Consider the following 16,343-nt stretch of genomic DNA (forward strand, 5'->3'; position numbering starts at 1 on the left):
CAGTAAATTTCAGTCAGTTCAGCAAAGACTTTAATCTGAACAGTAAAGGTGTCAACGCTGCATCAAGTGAGTATTTTCATGGATAGATGGTAATACTATGTGCTTTTAAGTGAGTTTATTGTTGGACATTTACTATTAAGAAAGCTTTATCCTCTCTTTTAAGTCATTGTTTTGTGAATTTTTTTTTACCTGGAATCTTATTTTAACTCAGCTATTTGCATCCCATTGTTTTGCAGGTCTTTTTTCTTGTGAAGGAATCTTCTACTCAATACTCCACGACGTCACCATGTATGCAAACGAAGAGCTGGAGTGCATTGTGTGCTGTAATGAGTACTCCCGCAGTGATCGGGTCCCACGTGTTCTTCATTGCAATCACACTTTTTGTGCCCCTTGCCTGGAGCAAATGTCCACGCTTTGCGGTGCCATCTACTCAGTCTCCTGTCCTCTGTGCCGCTGGCGCACCTGCACCCGAGCCAGCCTGACCCTGTCTGGTGCCCTCTGGGTCAACACAGAGATATGGGACCAAATTTCAGAGCGTCAAGAGCAAAATGATTCAGAGAAAGATTTGAAAGAAACAGTGAAGTCAAGCAGCAGTTCAGCACTGTAAGTATATAATTTTTTTCAGCTTTTATTACTCCCATTTATTATTTTATTAAAGAATAGCTGTGGATTTATTTTTGAACATCTCGTGTCTAAAGAAAACCTCTCCCTCTGTTTTTTCTGTAGCCGTCATTCAAGTCAGTCTGGTGCCAAGTCATTGGTCCATACACTCTTTATGTGTTTTTCTGCAAGAACAAGTGTTTAACTACTGATGGTGCAATGCCATGAAGAATTCCTGCAGCCCTTATATTTGTTATTATGTTTGGACTGATACATGTGTGTAAGACGGAGTAAACCTCACATGATGGAAGGTCATGTCAGCGAAAGACAAATGGTGTGACTATGTGTCTTCTGAGGAAGGACCGACGGCCTAAACAGCTTCGTGGGGAGTTTTCAATGTATTAAAATGGAGTGGACCTCAGTGTGACTCCAAAAGGACGGCTTTTAGATTTAACTGTGAAGGTATCTGTTATACATGGCACTGTAAAGTTTTTTTTTTTTTAGCACAATTAAACTTAATGAAAAATTCAAACAAAATCTGAAAATATATATGAGGCAGACTTGTCTTTAAATATAAAGATGATTTAATATGTGGTAATCAGATTTGCTGTACATAATATAATTTATTCCAAATAAGTTATTGGATTTATGTGTATTTTTTAAAACTGTTTATTTTATTTTTTTTTACTGCTAACATTTGTTGTACATTTGTTAATCAGATGTTTGTCTTTTTTACATTTCGTATAATAAAAATGAAGGATTAAGGCATCCTGTGTTTCATGAAATTTATTTAACAATCAGCTACATGGACGTCCGTCTATGGTAGAGAATTATATTGTATAAAAATATATGCATGAAGTATAAAAGTGTTTGGGATATATTTGGGGAGAGTTATATTGAAATGTCCAAGGTTTGCAGCAGCATAATAAACGTTATTTAAAAGGACAAACACAAACTTAATATAAATTCTTTGCAAGACTGGCACAAAGAAAGATATACCTATCAGGTACTTTGGTTGTTGTCGCGATACATTTGTGATATGCTTCTTATTATTCTTATTCTTATTATTTAGAAACTCTTGATTACTGTCAGCTCTATTTTTTGTAAAAGCTGTAGGAAATTTTCTGGTGTGCTTCTGTACAAGCGTATCAGTTTGTTGTCTGGTGATAGTTTGGATTGAAGGGTCGTTGCTTCTTTCCGTTGTGTTTTTGTCTCCTCTTTCTTCTTTCTGCTTCTTTTTGCGATCTTCCTCCTTTTTGTGTCCGCTCCAGTCAGGTCCAACAAGATTAAAAAGATTCCATAATTCAAAGTAAATAAATAACAGTAAATAAATAAATTAATTAATCAGATTATCAAGAGGAGCCTTGTACCCATGAGCAAATTTGTTCAGCACAACGCAGCACCCAGACCAATAAGAGAAGAACAGACAAACAGAACAAGTTTTTAAAAAAGAAAGATATTAGTTATCAAATGCAAACTTTGCACATGCATGCATTTTGTGTGCAAAAGCACATAATAATAATAATAATAATAATAAGACCTAATTATTTTTTAAGTTGTAAAAGATTTAATATTCTCAGAAACTAAAAGTGGTTAATGTTTTTTTTTTGTCATTTGAGTTCAACTCCATCTTGATCAGTTTGTATAACCTTGCTAATTTAATAACACTTAAATTCCTCATATGAGCTGTCTTTCATTCATTTTAATCAATGTGGTCTCAGAGTTGTGAAAAAAAGACGTACAGCAAGGATAAATAAAATGTATTTAGAAGGAGAGAACCTCTTCTCTCTCTGAGGAACATTGGAGCGCAGCTTAGGTTTACAAAGCAGCACCTGAACAAACCACAAGATCTCTGGAACAATATGTGGACAGAGGGGTCCAAAGCTGAGGCGTTTGGTAAAAATCTAACTCAGCATATCAGCACAAACACCTCATACCAACTGATGAGCATGGAGGTGGAGGTGCAATGATTTGGGCATTTTTTGCAGGAAATGGGCACCTTGCAGTTGTTGATTTAACCATGAACTCTTCGGCAAACCAAAGAATCAACAGCTAAAGTTTGACTGAGTTGTGATCATGCAACATCAACATGATGCCAGTCACACCAGCAAATCTGCAACAGAATGACTAAGAAATAAAAGTCTGAATGATGCATTCAGTGTCCAGACCTTTACCTGATGGAAATGCATGGAATAATTGCATTGACCCCTGAATGGACCGAAGCAACATTGTAAAGAAGAATGGGCCCAAAAACTGTTTATTACTATTTTAAACAAATTATATTTGTTATTTTAATATAATTTCACAGTATTATGAGAACAGCCTGTTTGTTTTCAGTTTCTATTTCTGCTTGTTGATTAATCCTAATAGAAAACAGAATACTTATTGTTCAATCCTTTACATGAACATTAATAGTTTAAACAACTGATAATTATATGGTTCACTGGTTTCACTTCTGCTTGGGCTTTTCAGTGTAAACACTCTTTTCATTTATTTAGGCAGGTAGTCCCACTGAAGTTCGTTTCCTTTCCAAGGAAGACATGACTTAACAGTGGCAATAAAAAACACTTAAGCGTAGTAAAAAAATGAACAATAAATAAAGGGTTAGTCACCGGAAAACGCCATAAAATAAAAAGAATCATGAGCACACAAAATAGTGTATACAATGACAAAGGTAAACAAAACCTTTGATCCTCACAAAATCCAATTTTACCACACAGTTCTCTAGAATTTGTTCAAGGAGTTTTTAATACATCACGTAGTTAAAATTTTCTCTAGGGAAAGTTATAAAATGTTCTTATCAGTCTGATTTTCTTTATCAGCTATTTCACAGACATCATCCAAGGCTGGGCATGAGATGTGGTTCCTCTGAAAAACTGAAGAGTGATAATCTAACTGCAGCGGAGTTACAACGGAAATTAAAACAGTGATTCATTAGTACAGAAAGACACAAGGGGTAATAATAGATTAAGGAAGGATGTTTCTCTGTTTATAATTTTTCTTGTGGTCCCGTGTGGCATTTTAAAGTAAATTTAACTTATTAGATTTATTATAGAAAAATCATTTACTTTCACAGGACGGGTATCAAGCTGAAGAAACAAATTGAGACAACAATAAAAACAAAGTGCTGTGTGTTTGTGGTTATTTTATTGGAAACAGTGACAGTGGATTATTTGAGCTCAAATCTTTTTCCCTGAATTAGTTCTACTAAAAACAGCCCCTTAACTATACTATGTTAAGATGAAATACAGTTAAATATTCAGACATTACAATACAAAACTGATGGAAAAACAGTTGGGGAAGGATTTACTGAAGATTTCAGAAACTATCCAGAGATTCACTCCCTTTAAAAATAAAGATGGGAAGCAGGGAAAGCTGCAGGTCTGGTCTGAACACACTATCTGCTGTCTTCCACACAAGAATGAATTTGCAGTTTAATCAAAAAACAAAACAAAAACATCTTTTTGGCAGGAAAGACACTATGTTTGAGGACACAGGAGGATATTTATCATCAGACACTGGATTATTGAGCATTTCTAAAAGTATGAATACATTTTTCTGCAGCATTGTGGGTAGTTAACTACAGCTTCTTAGCAAGAATTTAAGTGTAAAAAAACTGGCCATAAATCAGTTTGAGCAATAACAGGTCCAACACAATCGGGATTCACACATATATAGTTATATATAAAGAATATTTTACGGTCCATGTTAAAATGGATTTTTCACGCTCAAGGGGGACAAATTTTTTCCTAACAATTTAAAAGCTTTTCACATCATTCCTCAGGATGGTGATGACACTCTGAACTTCATAAATACATTCAGCAACCAGGTATGTAGTTTTAATTCTATTGCATAAGGACATGATCTATCCTGCCTAAACACTGTTACTACATAAACATACTACCACGATGTGTTTTTAAATTAACATATCCACAGTTTTCACCACACCTTCTCATCTTCACAGACCTTCTTCTTCTTACTTCACAATGACAAAACATAATTTAAATATAGTAAAAAGACAAGAGTAAACAGACATGGTTAAGGTACAGTAATTATGTTCACTAAAAACAAAGGGTCTCAGTGGATTAGTGTGGAAACCTTGAAATTAGGCTCATGAAAAACTAAGGACCGTGAGCTATACTGACGCAAGTCAGGCTCTAAAATGCTCACCTAAAATATAGTCAAAGCTCGTGTCAGGAGAATGATCTCTCTTCACACAAATCCTCAAGGTAAACAGGGGTAAGATACAGTTAACACAATGCCTTAACTGGGCTGAATAGGTTGGGAATAAAATAAACCATAAACTATGCTTTTAAGGGAAAATAAAATGATACATAATACCAAAAGACATGTCAAAAAAACACTAAAACTGTCCGAAAGAACACATAAATGAGCCAGAACTGAAATGCTGTCTTGGAGTTAAAAGCAGCAAACAAGAATTGCTCTAAAGTTTCTATGTCTCTTTGTGATGTATGTGAGCAGAGAAGTAGATGCATTTTCTTCTCTGCTTAATTGTAAGAGATTATCTATAAGTAGGGGTACTGTGTGAGGCGCCTGGGGCTTAGCTGATAGGCACTGTAAGCCTCAGCCCGGGGTGTCACACTAACATAGGGAGAACCAGCGGCAAACTGATGCTGGTAGGCTGCAGGGAGACCATGCAGCAGGCTACTGACAGAATCCTTGCGACTGGCCGAGTCTCTCCTGGAGGATGATGAAGATGAGGTGTATGTTGCTGCATAGGCAGAGGGGGAGTGTCCATGGTTGCCGTGACCACGGCCTAGCAGCTGCTCCATAGCCTGAGAAGCTGAGGAGAGGGCGGTGGAGGCTGGGTAGGTGTACAGGCTGGTAGCAGCAGCTGAGCCCGATGACAGGGCAGACACTTCAGGGAAGCTGTAGTGAGAGGCAGAAACGGTCGGAGGAAAAGTCTGCTGACGACGCAAAGATGAGTCGCTGTGGGAAACCCCCAAACGCTCCTGAGATGAAGAAACTACCGACTGTACCTAAAGGAAACAGTATATAAAACCAGCAATACAGAAAATGTTTTATAATTTTACACATTTGAACATCCATTGTCTTTTGGTCAACAAGAACAATAATACAACTAAATCTTTTTTTAAACCTACATTTAAACCTGATTTTAGCCTCTACATTTCACCATTTTATATTTTATCTATTAATAAAAGCCATTTTAAAGTTAAAATCATATCATCAGGCTATATAGGATTTATAATTTGCACAAAGCTTGCACATAAGTTGGGAGATATGTACAACAAACTACTATGTACATGCTTAAAACAGCTTTGAAATACTTTACAGACTCAATCTGCTTTTACACTCTTTGTCCAGCAGAGTGCACTTTGGATTCAACAGTGAGCATGTTTGTCTCTTCAAACCAGATTTTAAATCATTGAACATATTTTTAAAAAGGTTCTGAGAGAGCGCTGCTGCTAATTAAGACGGAACATGTTTTTCCAGTTTAATTTCTTTTACATAGTGCTTTTAGGAAACATAATATAATATAATATCCTTTGAGCTGTCTTCAATGTTGCTGACATTTAATGACTTGCCATTATACCTGCTATGACTGATAAGTAGTTAAAATCAATGCGTTGCAATGGCCTGTAACACGGTTTGACATTGTGGTGAAGATGCTGACATGTTAAAAAGCTTTCCATTAGGGTAAATATGTGCAACTCAACCTCACCTGGCTGAGGTTTAAGGGGTGTGACTGGCTTGGGATTACTCCATGACGATCCAGGCTCTCCCCTGAACTGCAGGGCTGTCTGTTAGATGATCTTTTTGGTTTCATGTAGTTCACTGCAGGTTGAAGGTAGTAAAGCATTAATAACTCCTGCTGCTTTCACATCAAAAATCAAAATTCGCTGTAAATAAAAACAGGAGGAACAGCAACACATGTGCAACTCTCACCGGTCTCTACACGGCCATGTGAAACTGTCCCTCTTTCAGCTGCTTGGGTTTTGACTGAAGGTGCCACCACTGCTAGAGACTTGGCCTGCCGTGACGACATGGTGTTTGCAGGGTTAAGTGTGCGGGGTAGGGGAGTCAGAGGACTGGCCGTAGAGGAATCGGAATCGTGCACGGTTACACAGCTGATAACATTAGTGCGCTCAATGCGGTTCAGTCCAACACTGTAAAAGACAGAAAGTATTATTTCCCATGGTCATAAAAAAAAAGGAGTTCCTTATCAAAATAACTTGAGGCTCAGTTCTCACCTTGCAGGATGGAACTTGCGCTCGTCCTCTGTGTCTGTGTCGCTGTGAATAGTGATGATGCTGACCGCTGGGCTGGGTGTGTCAGAGATAATGATTGGCTGGGACAACATGATGGCGGAAGATGGTGGGGTCACACCATTACTGCTAAGCAAGGATGTCGTGGATACACCCCTAAACCAAGAAATTAAAGCATATTGAATGTTCCATAGTAGATGCAATTTTAGCACACAAACAAAAAAGAGGAGAAATACTGAACACAACAAACTGCAAATGTCCTGAACCACATGGAAGACGGTTCAAAAACTTCTGGATGTGTACAAACCTGTTTCTGTTCTCCCCACGTCTGGCTTTCACCTTTTTTCTTTCCTGCTGCATCCTTGCTTGGGTTACGTTCCTGTTAAAGTGACAGGCTAAATAAATTAAGCATTCAAAGTGATGAGTATTTTTTACTATAGTAATCTTTAAGGTAATATTTACCATGTGTTGGCTTCAATTACCTGAATACATCTTTGTTATTTATTGTATGAAAAATATGACTGAAAACTCAAATACTATAGCTGGTCACCTTTGAGAAACAGTGTGTGTGAATCTGAATGTGTCTTGACTGTTGTAGTTATTGATTGACCTACCGCCAGCTGTGTCCCTGCTGCATAGCACTATTGGAGTGGATCGTTTCCAGGGGTGATCCGGTGGCATTTGACTGGTGGGCAGAGCTGTGGACAGCCACACCAGGGACCTGCTGCCATGATGACGGTATGAGGATTTGTTGGGTACCAGTGGGCCAGGCCTGCTGAGAAAACATAACAAGACAGGGACGCCTCAGTACAGACAATACAAAGAATTAGTCATGAATATCAACACAAACTGTCTGATTGCTGGAATGGGCTAGACAAAGTAAGCCATGCCGGGAAATAAATCCAAAGACCGTATACAAAGAGACAAGCTAATAGCAAATATCCTCTTCAGGCAAAAGCACAGTGCTAGATAAGCGAGCAACGTTTCCCAAGCCATTCCTTTATCTTAGCATTCCCCTGCAACAAATCCACAAGATGATACCATGCAAAGCACAACCAATGTAGCACTGTAAACAGTCAGATCGGGTATCAGACAAGTATACAAAGAACCATGGTGCCTGTTAGAGGAGAAACAGATTAGTTTAGTTCCCTGAAGCCAAACTGACTGCTGATAATATGTCTTGGGAAAAGGCATGCCACACGTTCTGGGGCTGAAACAGAAGATGTGAGAGTCAGACAAGCTGTCGAGGATGACTTTTAGTAGATTTCTTTAGCTGCAACCTCCTCAGCTGAAACAAAGGAAGGACAGGACAAGAGAAGCTGCAAGCAAAGCGCAGACCAACTCAGCAACACATGCGCTCCATGCCCTGAGCACACCTATGAGGAAAAACAGGAGAATGAGAATGTATGAATGGTGTAGGGAGAGGGTGTCCTTTGAAGCAGAAAAGGACAAAGTTTGTCAACCTTGACCCAATGTCATAAGAGGGAAGATCAAAAGACGATGTCAGACCAAAGCAATGGGTTTAGATTAATCTAAAAACCATGATAAATCCACATGTGAACTATGGTGCATAAAAACAAAAGACAAACTATATAGTTGAATTGAGGGAATGGAAAACTTGAAAACAAATGAAGAAAAAGGGAAAGCAGGGAAAAATAGAGATGGCGTTGTTAGTGGTAGAGGGAGTGTGCATGTCTTTCATCAGGGGATGTCATTGATGCTTTACCAGCACTGTGGCTGTGTGCTCCAGAAGGGTGGGCCGACCCACCCCAGTGCCCAGCCCAAGGGGCAGAGAATACTGGGGGGCTATGCCTGCTGGGGGTGGGTGCAAGGTGGCCACCATCAGGGGTGTGCAGGAACCCTGGAGGGAGGGAGGATAGGGGAGGGCAATGTTAGGATATGATTGATAATAATGCCTTTGAAAGCTGATGAAGATAAAAGGGAAAGCACAGAAAACCAGCTGCACCCAGAAAACACTGATCAGCTGGACACCTGACAGCAATCATCCTTTGTTTTAGAAAATATCAGCTCTTAGGCTGGGGAACTTTCTAGCCTCCATTCCACATCGAAGACCTGAAATAAGAGGTCTTACTCAGTCGATCCAAAGCTTCTGAAGGCAAATCCAAGATGAAATCAGCAAGAACACAAGTAAAACAGAATGGTTGTTGAATAGGTGTAAATACATCAAACATCTTTTCCAAAAAAATCTCCTGAAAAAAAACAAACAAAAAAAAAACTTCTCCACATGCCCCCCAAGCCAAGCTTCAAGAGCTTGCTTTACCACCAAAAAGAACAAATTTTGGCACAGAAGGACAACCCCCATCACTAGTGCTGTGGCAATAAAGGACTTTACCCAGCTGTGATTTCATGTAGGGGTGGGTTTGGCAAAATGTTTATGATGGATGGAGATAAGAAAACTCTCTTCACCATTCAAACTTAATGATTACAAGGGGACATTGAGGCCATTCAACTTGGTTCTCTGCTGGAAGCATGGAGAACTCTTAACTGGACACCCACAGACAAGTAACAGAGTCCTGGAAAAATTGCTGCACCTCATCAAGGTTCAAGTTCTGGGGAGTGGGCTGGGAGGACTCATCAAATGGGAACCTTCATCTGGCCGACATGTGCATGGAAACATGTTGCAGGCTTATGCGAAGTGGGTGGAAATGATTTTGGGACAAAAAGGTAGACTTTGCAGGAAGATGGACTTTGAGTTGTGAGAAGCCCATATTGTAACAGCAGATGTTGCAGACAAAAGCCTCTGGTGACAGTCAGGGGAGACACAAAGAGGTCAGACAACCAGACACCTGTGCACCTCAGCAGACACCGCTCTGTATCTTCGAGGAAAGAGAGTAGCAGCTTGAGTCAGAAGGCCAAGGACTGTCCACCGTGCACTGCCAGAGATGGACTGAGCAGGAGTGCTCTTCAGTTTGATATATCCAAGGTCAAGTAAGTTTTATTACATGCCCAGTCAATGTCAAGGCTCAATACTGCTGCTTTTATTGAGCATTCATTCAGTGTCTGGTACATACAAGCTTAATTATGACAAAAGAAACATAATTTACACTGCAGTAGTAGTGCTTGCTCGGGATTACAAATTCAACATCAGAAACTCAAGTGTAGGTGTGTGCAAACGTTTGAAAGGTACTATATACTCAAGTGCACACTGTCAAACAAAAATCTTATACAAGTATTAAAAAAAAGAATACTTTTCCCAGACATGTACATCTTTCCAATCATGAGGTTGGTTAACTGATTTCCATGCTGTAAATCAATCAACAAACCTAAAGGTAGGAGCTGTACAAACTCCTCACATACTTTTCATCAAATGTGCAAATAGCATGCATCTACTCCATCTATTCCAAATAACCAGCTGTTTGAATTGTCACCATTAGAAAATATGTTGTGACGTGTAGATCTATGACACACATAATCAGAGAAGTGCACATAAAAACACCTGAAAAACTCCAAACTACACTTTAGTTTCAGCCTGTATGTTTATATGTGTACTGTTTTTCACTTAAGTGTGCATGCTTTGGACTACAAAAGATTACAACAAGCCCTTAATTACAGCTCTTGTGTACACAAGACAGCAGCACTTGGTAGTAAAATTAACTTTTGTGTCAACAAAAACTACAGTCTCCTCTCATAAATTCCAACAAGAACTATATAAATTTCAAACACATTATCCCATATTGATGTCTGAAATCTAACAGAATATATGCACACCTTACAAACTCTTACCTGTGTCAGCATACTTGGCTGGATCTGCAGCGACTGGGCAGACTGGTTCTGAGGTACTATGGGTACAGAGTTCTCCACCCTTACAGGGAAACTGGAACTTTTACTGGATGATTGTAGCCCTGGAAAACAATCCCACAATATATATATCATAACAATAATGACAATACTAATAATTAACCTGCTTTATTACTGTTAAATATTAGCAACGACCCGTTAGACTGAAGTGTTGTTTTAATTGTTAACAAGTTAAAACAAGATTTTGACAAACATGGTTGATTTGAGTGATTTAGTCTGAATACATGTGCTATTTTTACCTTGAATAGTAGAGGGTGGACAGACAATGAGGGTCTGCTGGAAGGGTTCTGTCTGGCTACACAGCCCAGCAGGACGTGTTGGAAGAGGGACGCTCTGGTGAGCGAGCCCAGGAATGTTGATGGTTGCCTGCTGGTAGAGAGCTGGCTGGTAGTTCAGCAAAGGCACCGCACCCCCTGCAGGAGGCACCTGTGAAGATGACACCAGTTAACAGCAGCAAAAATTACAGGTCAATAAATACATTAACAAAGAAAGAACAAGTATCCATTAGTGTGCGTCTGAGTCTGTTCAATTTTATTTACTTTTTTTGTTAATATCAGACATATGCATTAGTTTAGCTCCTCCTAAAAGTCATGTTTATCAGCTTTTGTTAATGGTAAATAGAAGCAACAACAAGCCACAACTGAGTCTTACCTGGTTATGCTGGTTGAGTTGGCTACTGAAAGTAACTGTGAGGTTGCCTGATGCAGTGCCTGGGACTGCATTAGTGGAGTACAGGGACTTGCCACTGTCATAAGAGCTCCGATGTTTGCAGATTTCCATATTTTGGAAGCACGACTTCACACTAGAGAAGTGACAGCATTACAGAAATTAGATTTGCTTAAACAATTACCCAATATGAAAAACACTTCTACCTTAATACACACTTACTGGGAACTGTGGGGGTAGTCCATTAAGTGGCTAATTGTGACAAAGGGGTGACCTAAAGTTTTTGTAGGCGTGATCCTTTTGTCTGCATCCAGACGGAGCATTCGCTTTAAAAGGTCTATAAACTCCCGTCTATCAGCTTTCTCTGCAAGCATGTCTGTCCCCTCCAAATGAGAAGATAGATTGACCTAGAATACACAAAACAACAAATAACCATCAAGCAACCCTGAAATGACTGAATACCTAATTAGGGTTTCCTGTGCACTTATTACCATATACCTGCATCATGTCATCCAGACAGTTAAAGATGTACTTTCTGGCTTCCTTCGATTTGATGCCCATCTCCATTTCATGCTCTGCTGGAGTCTGGTTTAAATTTAACAAAAAGTATTATAGGGGCCATTCAAATTTCAACATAATAAGCAGCAAAATGGTCCTGTATTGTTAAGGATGCTTTTATGTTCATTTTCATTGACAAGTACATAATTTGTAGGATTCAGAATAATATATATAAACCTTAAGCCTCCAGAGGGGGTAGCTAGAGTCAGGGCCTCGATTAAAGAAACGGCTGGTCTTGGTGCCGGCGCTCAGCAGGTACTCAGCAGGCAGGCCTTGAGTCTGAGAAATGTAACGGATCTGGACACAGACCACAGAAACATTTATGTTGCAAAGTCAAGACAGTAACATTCTGCAGCACTCTGGTATCTCTTGGCTTATATCTCTGAGTATCTCAAGGGTTTGCATTTTTCAAGATTTCTCCTCTTTGGCAAGAGTTCTTAGAAATGCTAAAGCTGTAGTTATACTCGCGCATCGTCTGTGTCAGGTTGGGTCCACGTAGCTGACACAGATGAAATATGGGTATACACTTGAGCGTAGACTAACAGCATTTGGTTGCAGTTTCTTTTCTGGATCTGCAGGTGGCAGTTCGCGTAGCCAGACTGCACATCTGGTTAGGAGAGGGATGCATCAAGCCTCTGCAGACTTAAGCAGAGCCTACAGCGGTGACGCCATAACCTACCTGACGCAGAAGCAGCATGACTATAACTGAGCCTTAGTAGTTGTACTGACCTGGTCATACTCAGAAGCTCCAGGGTAGAGAGGCCAACCTAGAAACAGCTCAGCAATCACACAGCCTAAAGACCACATGTCAATGGCTTCACAGAACGGCAGGCCCAAAATAATCTCTGGAGCCCTAGACAGCAAATGAGAAAAAAATCAGAAAATAGTAAATAAAACTGAACCCCAAAGTCTTCATAACATGCCAATTTAATCCCCTCCCCCGTAAGATGCAATATGTATTATGTTAAATAATATACCTGTAGTAGCGAGACTGTAAGTAGGTTGAGCACACTGCTTTGGACACATGACTTGCTGAGCCAAAGTCAATAACCTTCACCCTGTAAGGCTGTTTAAGAGGGTCAACCAGCATAATGTTTTCAGGTTTTAAGTCTGCATGAATCAATCCCAGGCTCTTGAGTTTCATTAGTGCTGTAGCCACCTGAGGACAGAATCCAAAAAATATTAGTCCAGCTGAAATACAAAGACAGAAAACAAGAATGAGTTTACTATTTGCCAACCTGCTGCAGGATGGGTCTGATGTGCCGTAAGGGGAGTGGGCTGAACTTGCTGTGCTTCAGAAAGTCATAGAGATTCTGCTCTAGCATCTCAAACACCAAGCACGTATGACCTTTGTGTTGGAAGCATTCGTATGAGCGCACAAAGTTATACTCATCTGCATTCTCTGCACTCAGTCTGGTCAGGATTCCCACCTTTAAGAAGAAAACCAACTCAGATCAGTTTCAAAGAAATGCTGGGTTGATTATATTTCATGTCAGAAAACGCTAATCCAGTAAAAGCAGTTATTTTTCTGTAGCTTCATTCATACATTTTGCTTGAAAATGAAATGAGAAAAAAAAATTATAAAATTGGTTGCATTTCAATATATGAAGCATCTCTCAGGTATGTAGAGGTACAATATAATTTATGTAAACAGCATAATGCAATCTTAGTTTTATTATGTTACTGTGTTCTTTAGTGTTGTGTTGAACTGTGCAGATCCGGTAGGGTAGGAAACAATACTCAGATGATATTTTCTGAGTCGAATACATTAGGTACAAAGTGACTGCATTATGGCCATATATGGTTCTTGGGATCATAAATCAATTGCTTTCAAATAAAATGATCTTTATATGTACATTTGGAGTCAACACGCTATAAATACATTTAGAGTGAAAATTTTCACATTAACCTAGATAAAATATCTCTTTACCTCAATTTGACCCTGACGAGCATAAGAAGGGTGATTTTTCAGAATTTTGATTGCTACGATCTCATTGGTGCCCCTCTTCCAACACTTGGCCACTTGTCCAAACGTGCCCCTTCCTAGGAACTCCAGCACTTCATAGCTGCAGGACACGGAGCAGAGAATCTCATGCTGCACAAGCTGATAATCCCCCTCCCCATTGGAGCTGCTACTCTTGGTGGTTGGAGCTGAGTGAGGAATAGATTGACCAGTCCCCCCTCCTCCACCACCTGTGCGGTTGGAGTAAGTTGCTGCAGGAGCTGAGAGCTCCTCTAATATTTGAACGCTGCCACATCCACTTCCTTCACTGGTATCCTCGACCTTTCTCTTCTGCCCGTGCCTTTGAGCTCTTGTCTCAGACGACGTGCCATGATTATAAGAGGATGATGTTGCCTGCTCAGTGACACGTCGACTAGATCCACGAGGAAGACTACCTGTACTATCGGCTGCACGTACCACCACTTGACCTCTAGAGCCAGATGCTGCAGGAGGGAAGACAAGGGATGGTGCAAAGGGGGGAACAGCCATAGCTGGGGTAAATGCGTATGCCGACTGGCCTGCTATGGAGCCATAAGCTTCAGTGGTGGATACGTCCCAAACATTACTCTCCACCTTGAGCTTCTTAACACGGCAGAAGGCACTGGAGGAGATTGAAGGGGGAGAGAAAACTTGCAGCTGCGAACTCATTGCTGTAAAGAGAATGAGAACAATTAGGTGCATAGAAAATAATCAATACCAATAAAAGAAAAAAATCAGAACTTATTAAATAAACAATAACCCTGAAATAGACATTGATTGTCAAACATTAAAGCCACTGACTGGAAATGTTAATCAGACTCACTGTTTTGTTATAATATTATAACATGGAAACTTAATTGTAACATTACTGAAGACATCTAGGACCTCCCATAGTAGAGGTACTCTAACAGCAGTACCCCTGCCTAGCCCAATTAAAGGCCAGAAGTCTTAGCATAACAGCTAACCTCCCCAGATTCGAAGTATGTCATCAAATACTCATATACTAACTATTCATTAATGAAAACATATGGTAGCAAATAGTAATACATTACATCAAAGACTAGATATTAAAAGACTGTCAGCATCATTCAGTACACTTGTTTTGGAATACACAACACAATCATTGCAGTAGTGTCATTAAAATCATGAGTGCATTTCTAGAATTTCTAAGAACTGCATTTGATTTAGTTGGTGACCATAACAAAGAGAGCTACTGTAAGAGCTACTTGTAAAATGAATAATGAAAAAAATAAAATACAGAAAAAGTAACTTGGAAGTCATATATATGCTGTAATCCAAGTCCATGAGATATACAGTTACAACAGGTTATGAATGTCAAAACATCCCCTGTGCGACATTTAAACTTAATATAAGGGCAATAAATGTTTAATACACTGAAAGACTGCAGCAAAATAACAAAATACGAAAACTGTGACACATCCAGGGTCCCTTTTTTTACGAGATTAGCTGACAGAATTCAATAAAGTGGATGTGCACCATTTCTTTCCCTTAGAGACAATTTGTGATATGCATGGTATGCAGACTAAAGGCACCTCAATTATTATTCTATTAAATATTTTAAAAAGAAAAAAGGTAAAAGTGAAGCCAATGTAAAAAAACAAAACATTTGCACACAACTGAGTGTCATAAACTTCCATCTAACAATACTGTTTAAACAACTAAATGCAGTAACCACATACGAAATCGAGCTGATTGTAAATTTAACATCCAACGTGCCTCACATTTTCCAGTTTTAATAACAGAAGTTTCAACACAGACAAGTACTGTTAGGACAGCTGTTATGCAACCATTTCGTTCACATCATTATATAGAAATATGGCTATTTCATGGCTTATATATTTAAAAAAAAATTATGTCAACTTTTCTTTTAGCCAGTAATAGACATCGGCAAATCAAGCTACGGACACGGAAAAGAATTAATAGCATATCAACAAAAATATCTAAAAAGAGACCATTACTTAACTCGCTGAAGCTAACATGCTAACACATTAACTTTCCAAAAAATATGGCGTCAAATAATGGTTGTCTAACTATAACAGATGTAGTTTATGGTAGGCACGAATTCACAAATTACAACATAAAAGACATAATCATTTGTAACGTACCGGATTTAACGAGACAACAGCTTCGAATCACAGGTTCATACAAGGTTTAAATCCCACTGCTGTCTGGTCGACTAGTTATCGGATTAGCTTCGCTAGCTAACATTTTATGCTAGCTAGGCCTGCATTGTTTCTTCAGTCGATGGTGAGCTCTTCAATGTTACAGTGCTGAGTTCCCAGGGGAAAAAACACGAGGGTCTCATTGTATTGTTAATTTAAACCACATATTTCTAAAATCTGTACATCTGTCCATTAAAACATTATTAGTTTTGTTTTCTAAAAGCGTCTATCTTGGAAGCAGCAAAATCCACTTTCCTCCAGAACGCACCACGTCCTTATATCAGCTGC

At 39.3% G+C, this 16,343-nt stretch overlaps 1 protein-coding gene across 4 annotated transcripts; it reads right to left on the reverse strand.

Moving 5' to 3' along the window:
• Positions 1–3,730: 3,730 nt before the first annotated feature.
• hipk1b (homeodomain interacting protein kinase 1b) lies at positions 3,731–16,343 on the reverse strand. 4 transcript variants are annotated; one of them, XM_041980186.1, is made up of 18 exons: positions 15,999–16,343; positions 13,822–14,543; positions 13,130–13,321; positions 12,869–13,050; positions 12,621–12,744; positions 12,069–12,188; positions 11,832–11,918; positions 11,556–11,740; positions 11,319–11,469; positions 10,907–11,093; positions 10,593–10,711; positions 8,575–8,709; positions 7,463–7,620; positions 7,156–7,227; positions 6,834–7,004; positions 6,529–6,749; positions 6,305–6,417; positions 3,731–5,600 (listed from the first exon to the last, which is right to left on the reverse strand). In XM_041980186.1, exons 2-18 carry the CDS (start codon positions 14,539–14,541, stop codon positions 5,127–5,129), a joined length of 3,411 nt encoding a protein of 1,136 aa, XP_041836120.1. In that variant the 5' UTR covers positions 14,542–14,543; positions 15,999–16,343; the 3' UTR covers positions 3,731–5,126. The 4 variants fall into 4 exon arrangements, with proteins under 4 accessions (XP_041836120.1, XP_041836118.1, XP_041836122.1 ...); XM_041980184.1 differs by having other exon boundaries at positions 7,463–7,623; XM_041980188.1 differs by lacking the exon at positions 8,575–8,709.

Source organism: Melanotaenia boesemani, chromosome 3 (assembly GCF_017639745.1).
Source record: "Melanotaenia boesemani isolate fMelBoe1 chromosome 3, fMelBoe1.pri, whole genome shotgun sequence".
Classification (NCBI taxonomy): Eukaryota; Metazoa; Chordata; class Actinopteri; order Atheriniformes; family Melanotaeniidae; genus Melanotaenia; species Melanotaenia boesemani.

Bases quoted from the DNA above. Each gene is read 5' to 3' on its own strand.
- hipk1b (XM_041980184.1), bottom strand. From the start codon at position 14,541: ATGAGTTCGCAGCTGCAAGTTTTCTCTCCCCCTTCAATCTCCTCCAGT. The intron at 12,189-12,620 runs GTCAGTACAACT...GTCTGTGTCCAG, and splicing joins GAGCTTCTGAGTATGACCAG to ATCCGTTACATTTCTCAGAC. The intron at 7,005-7,155 runs GTTTGTACACAT...TTCTTGGTTTAG, and splicing joins CGTGGGGAGAACAGAAACAG to GGGTGTATCCACGACATCCT.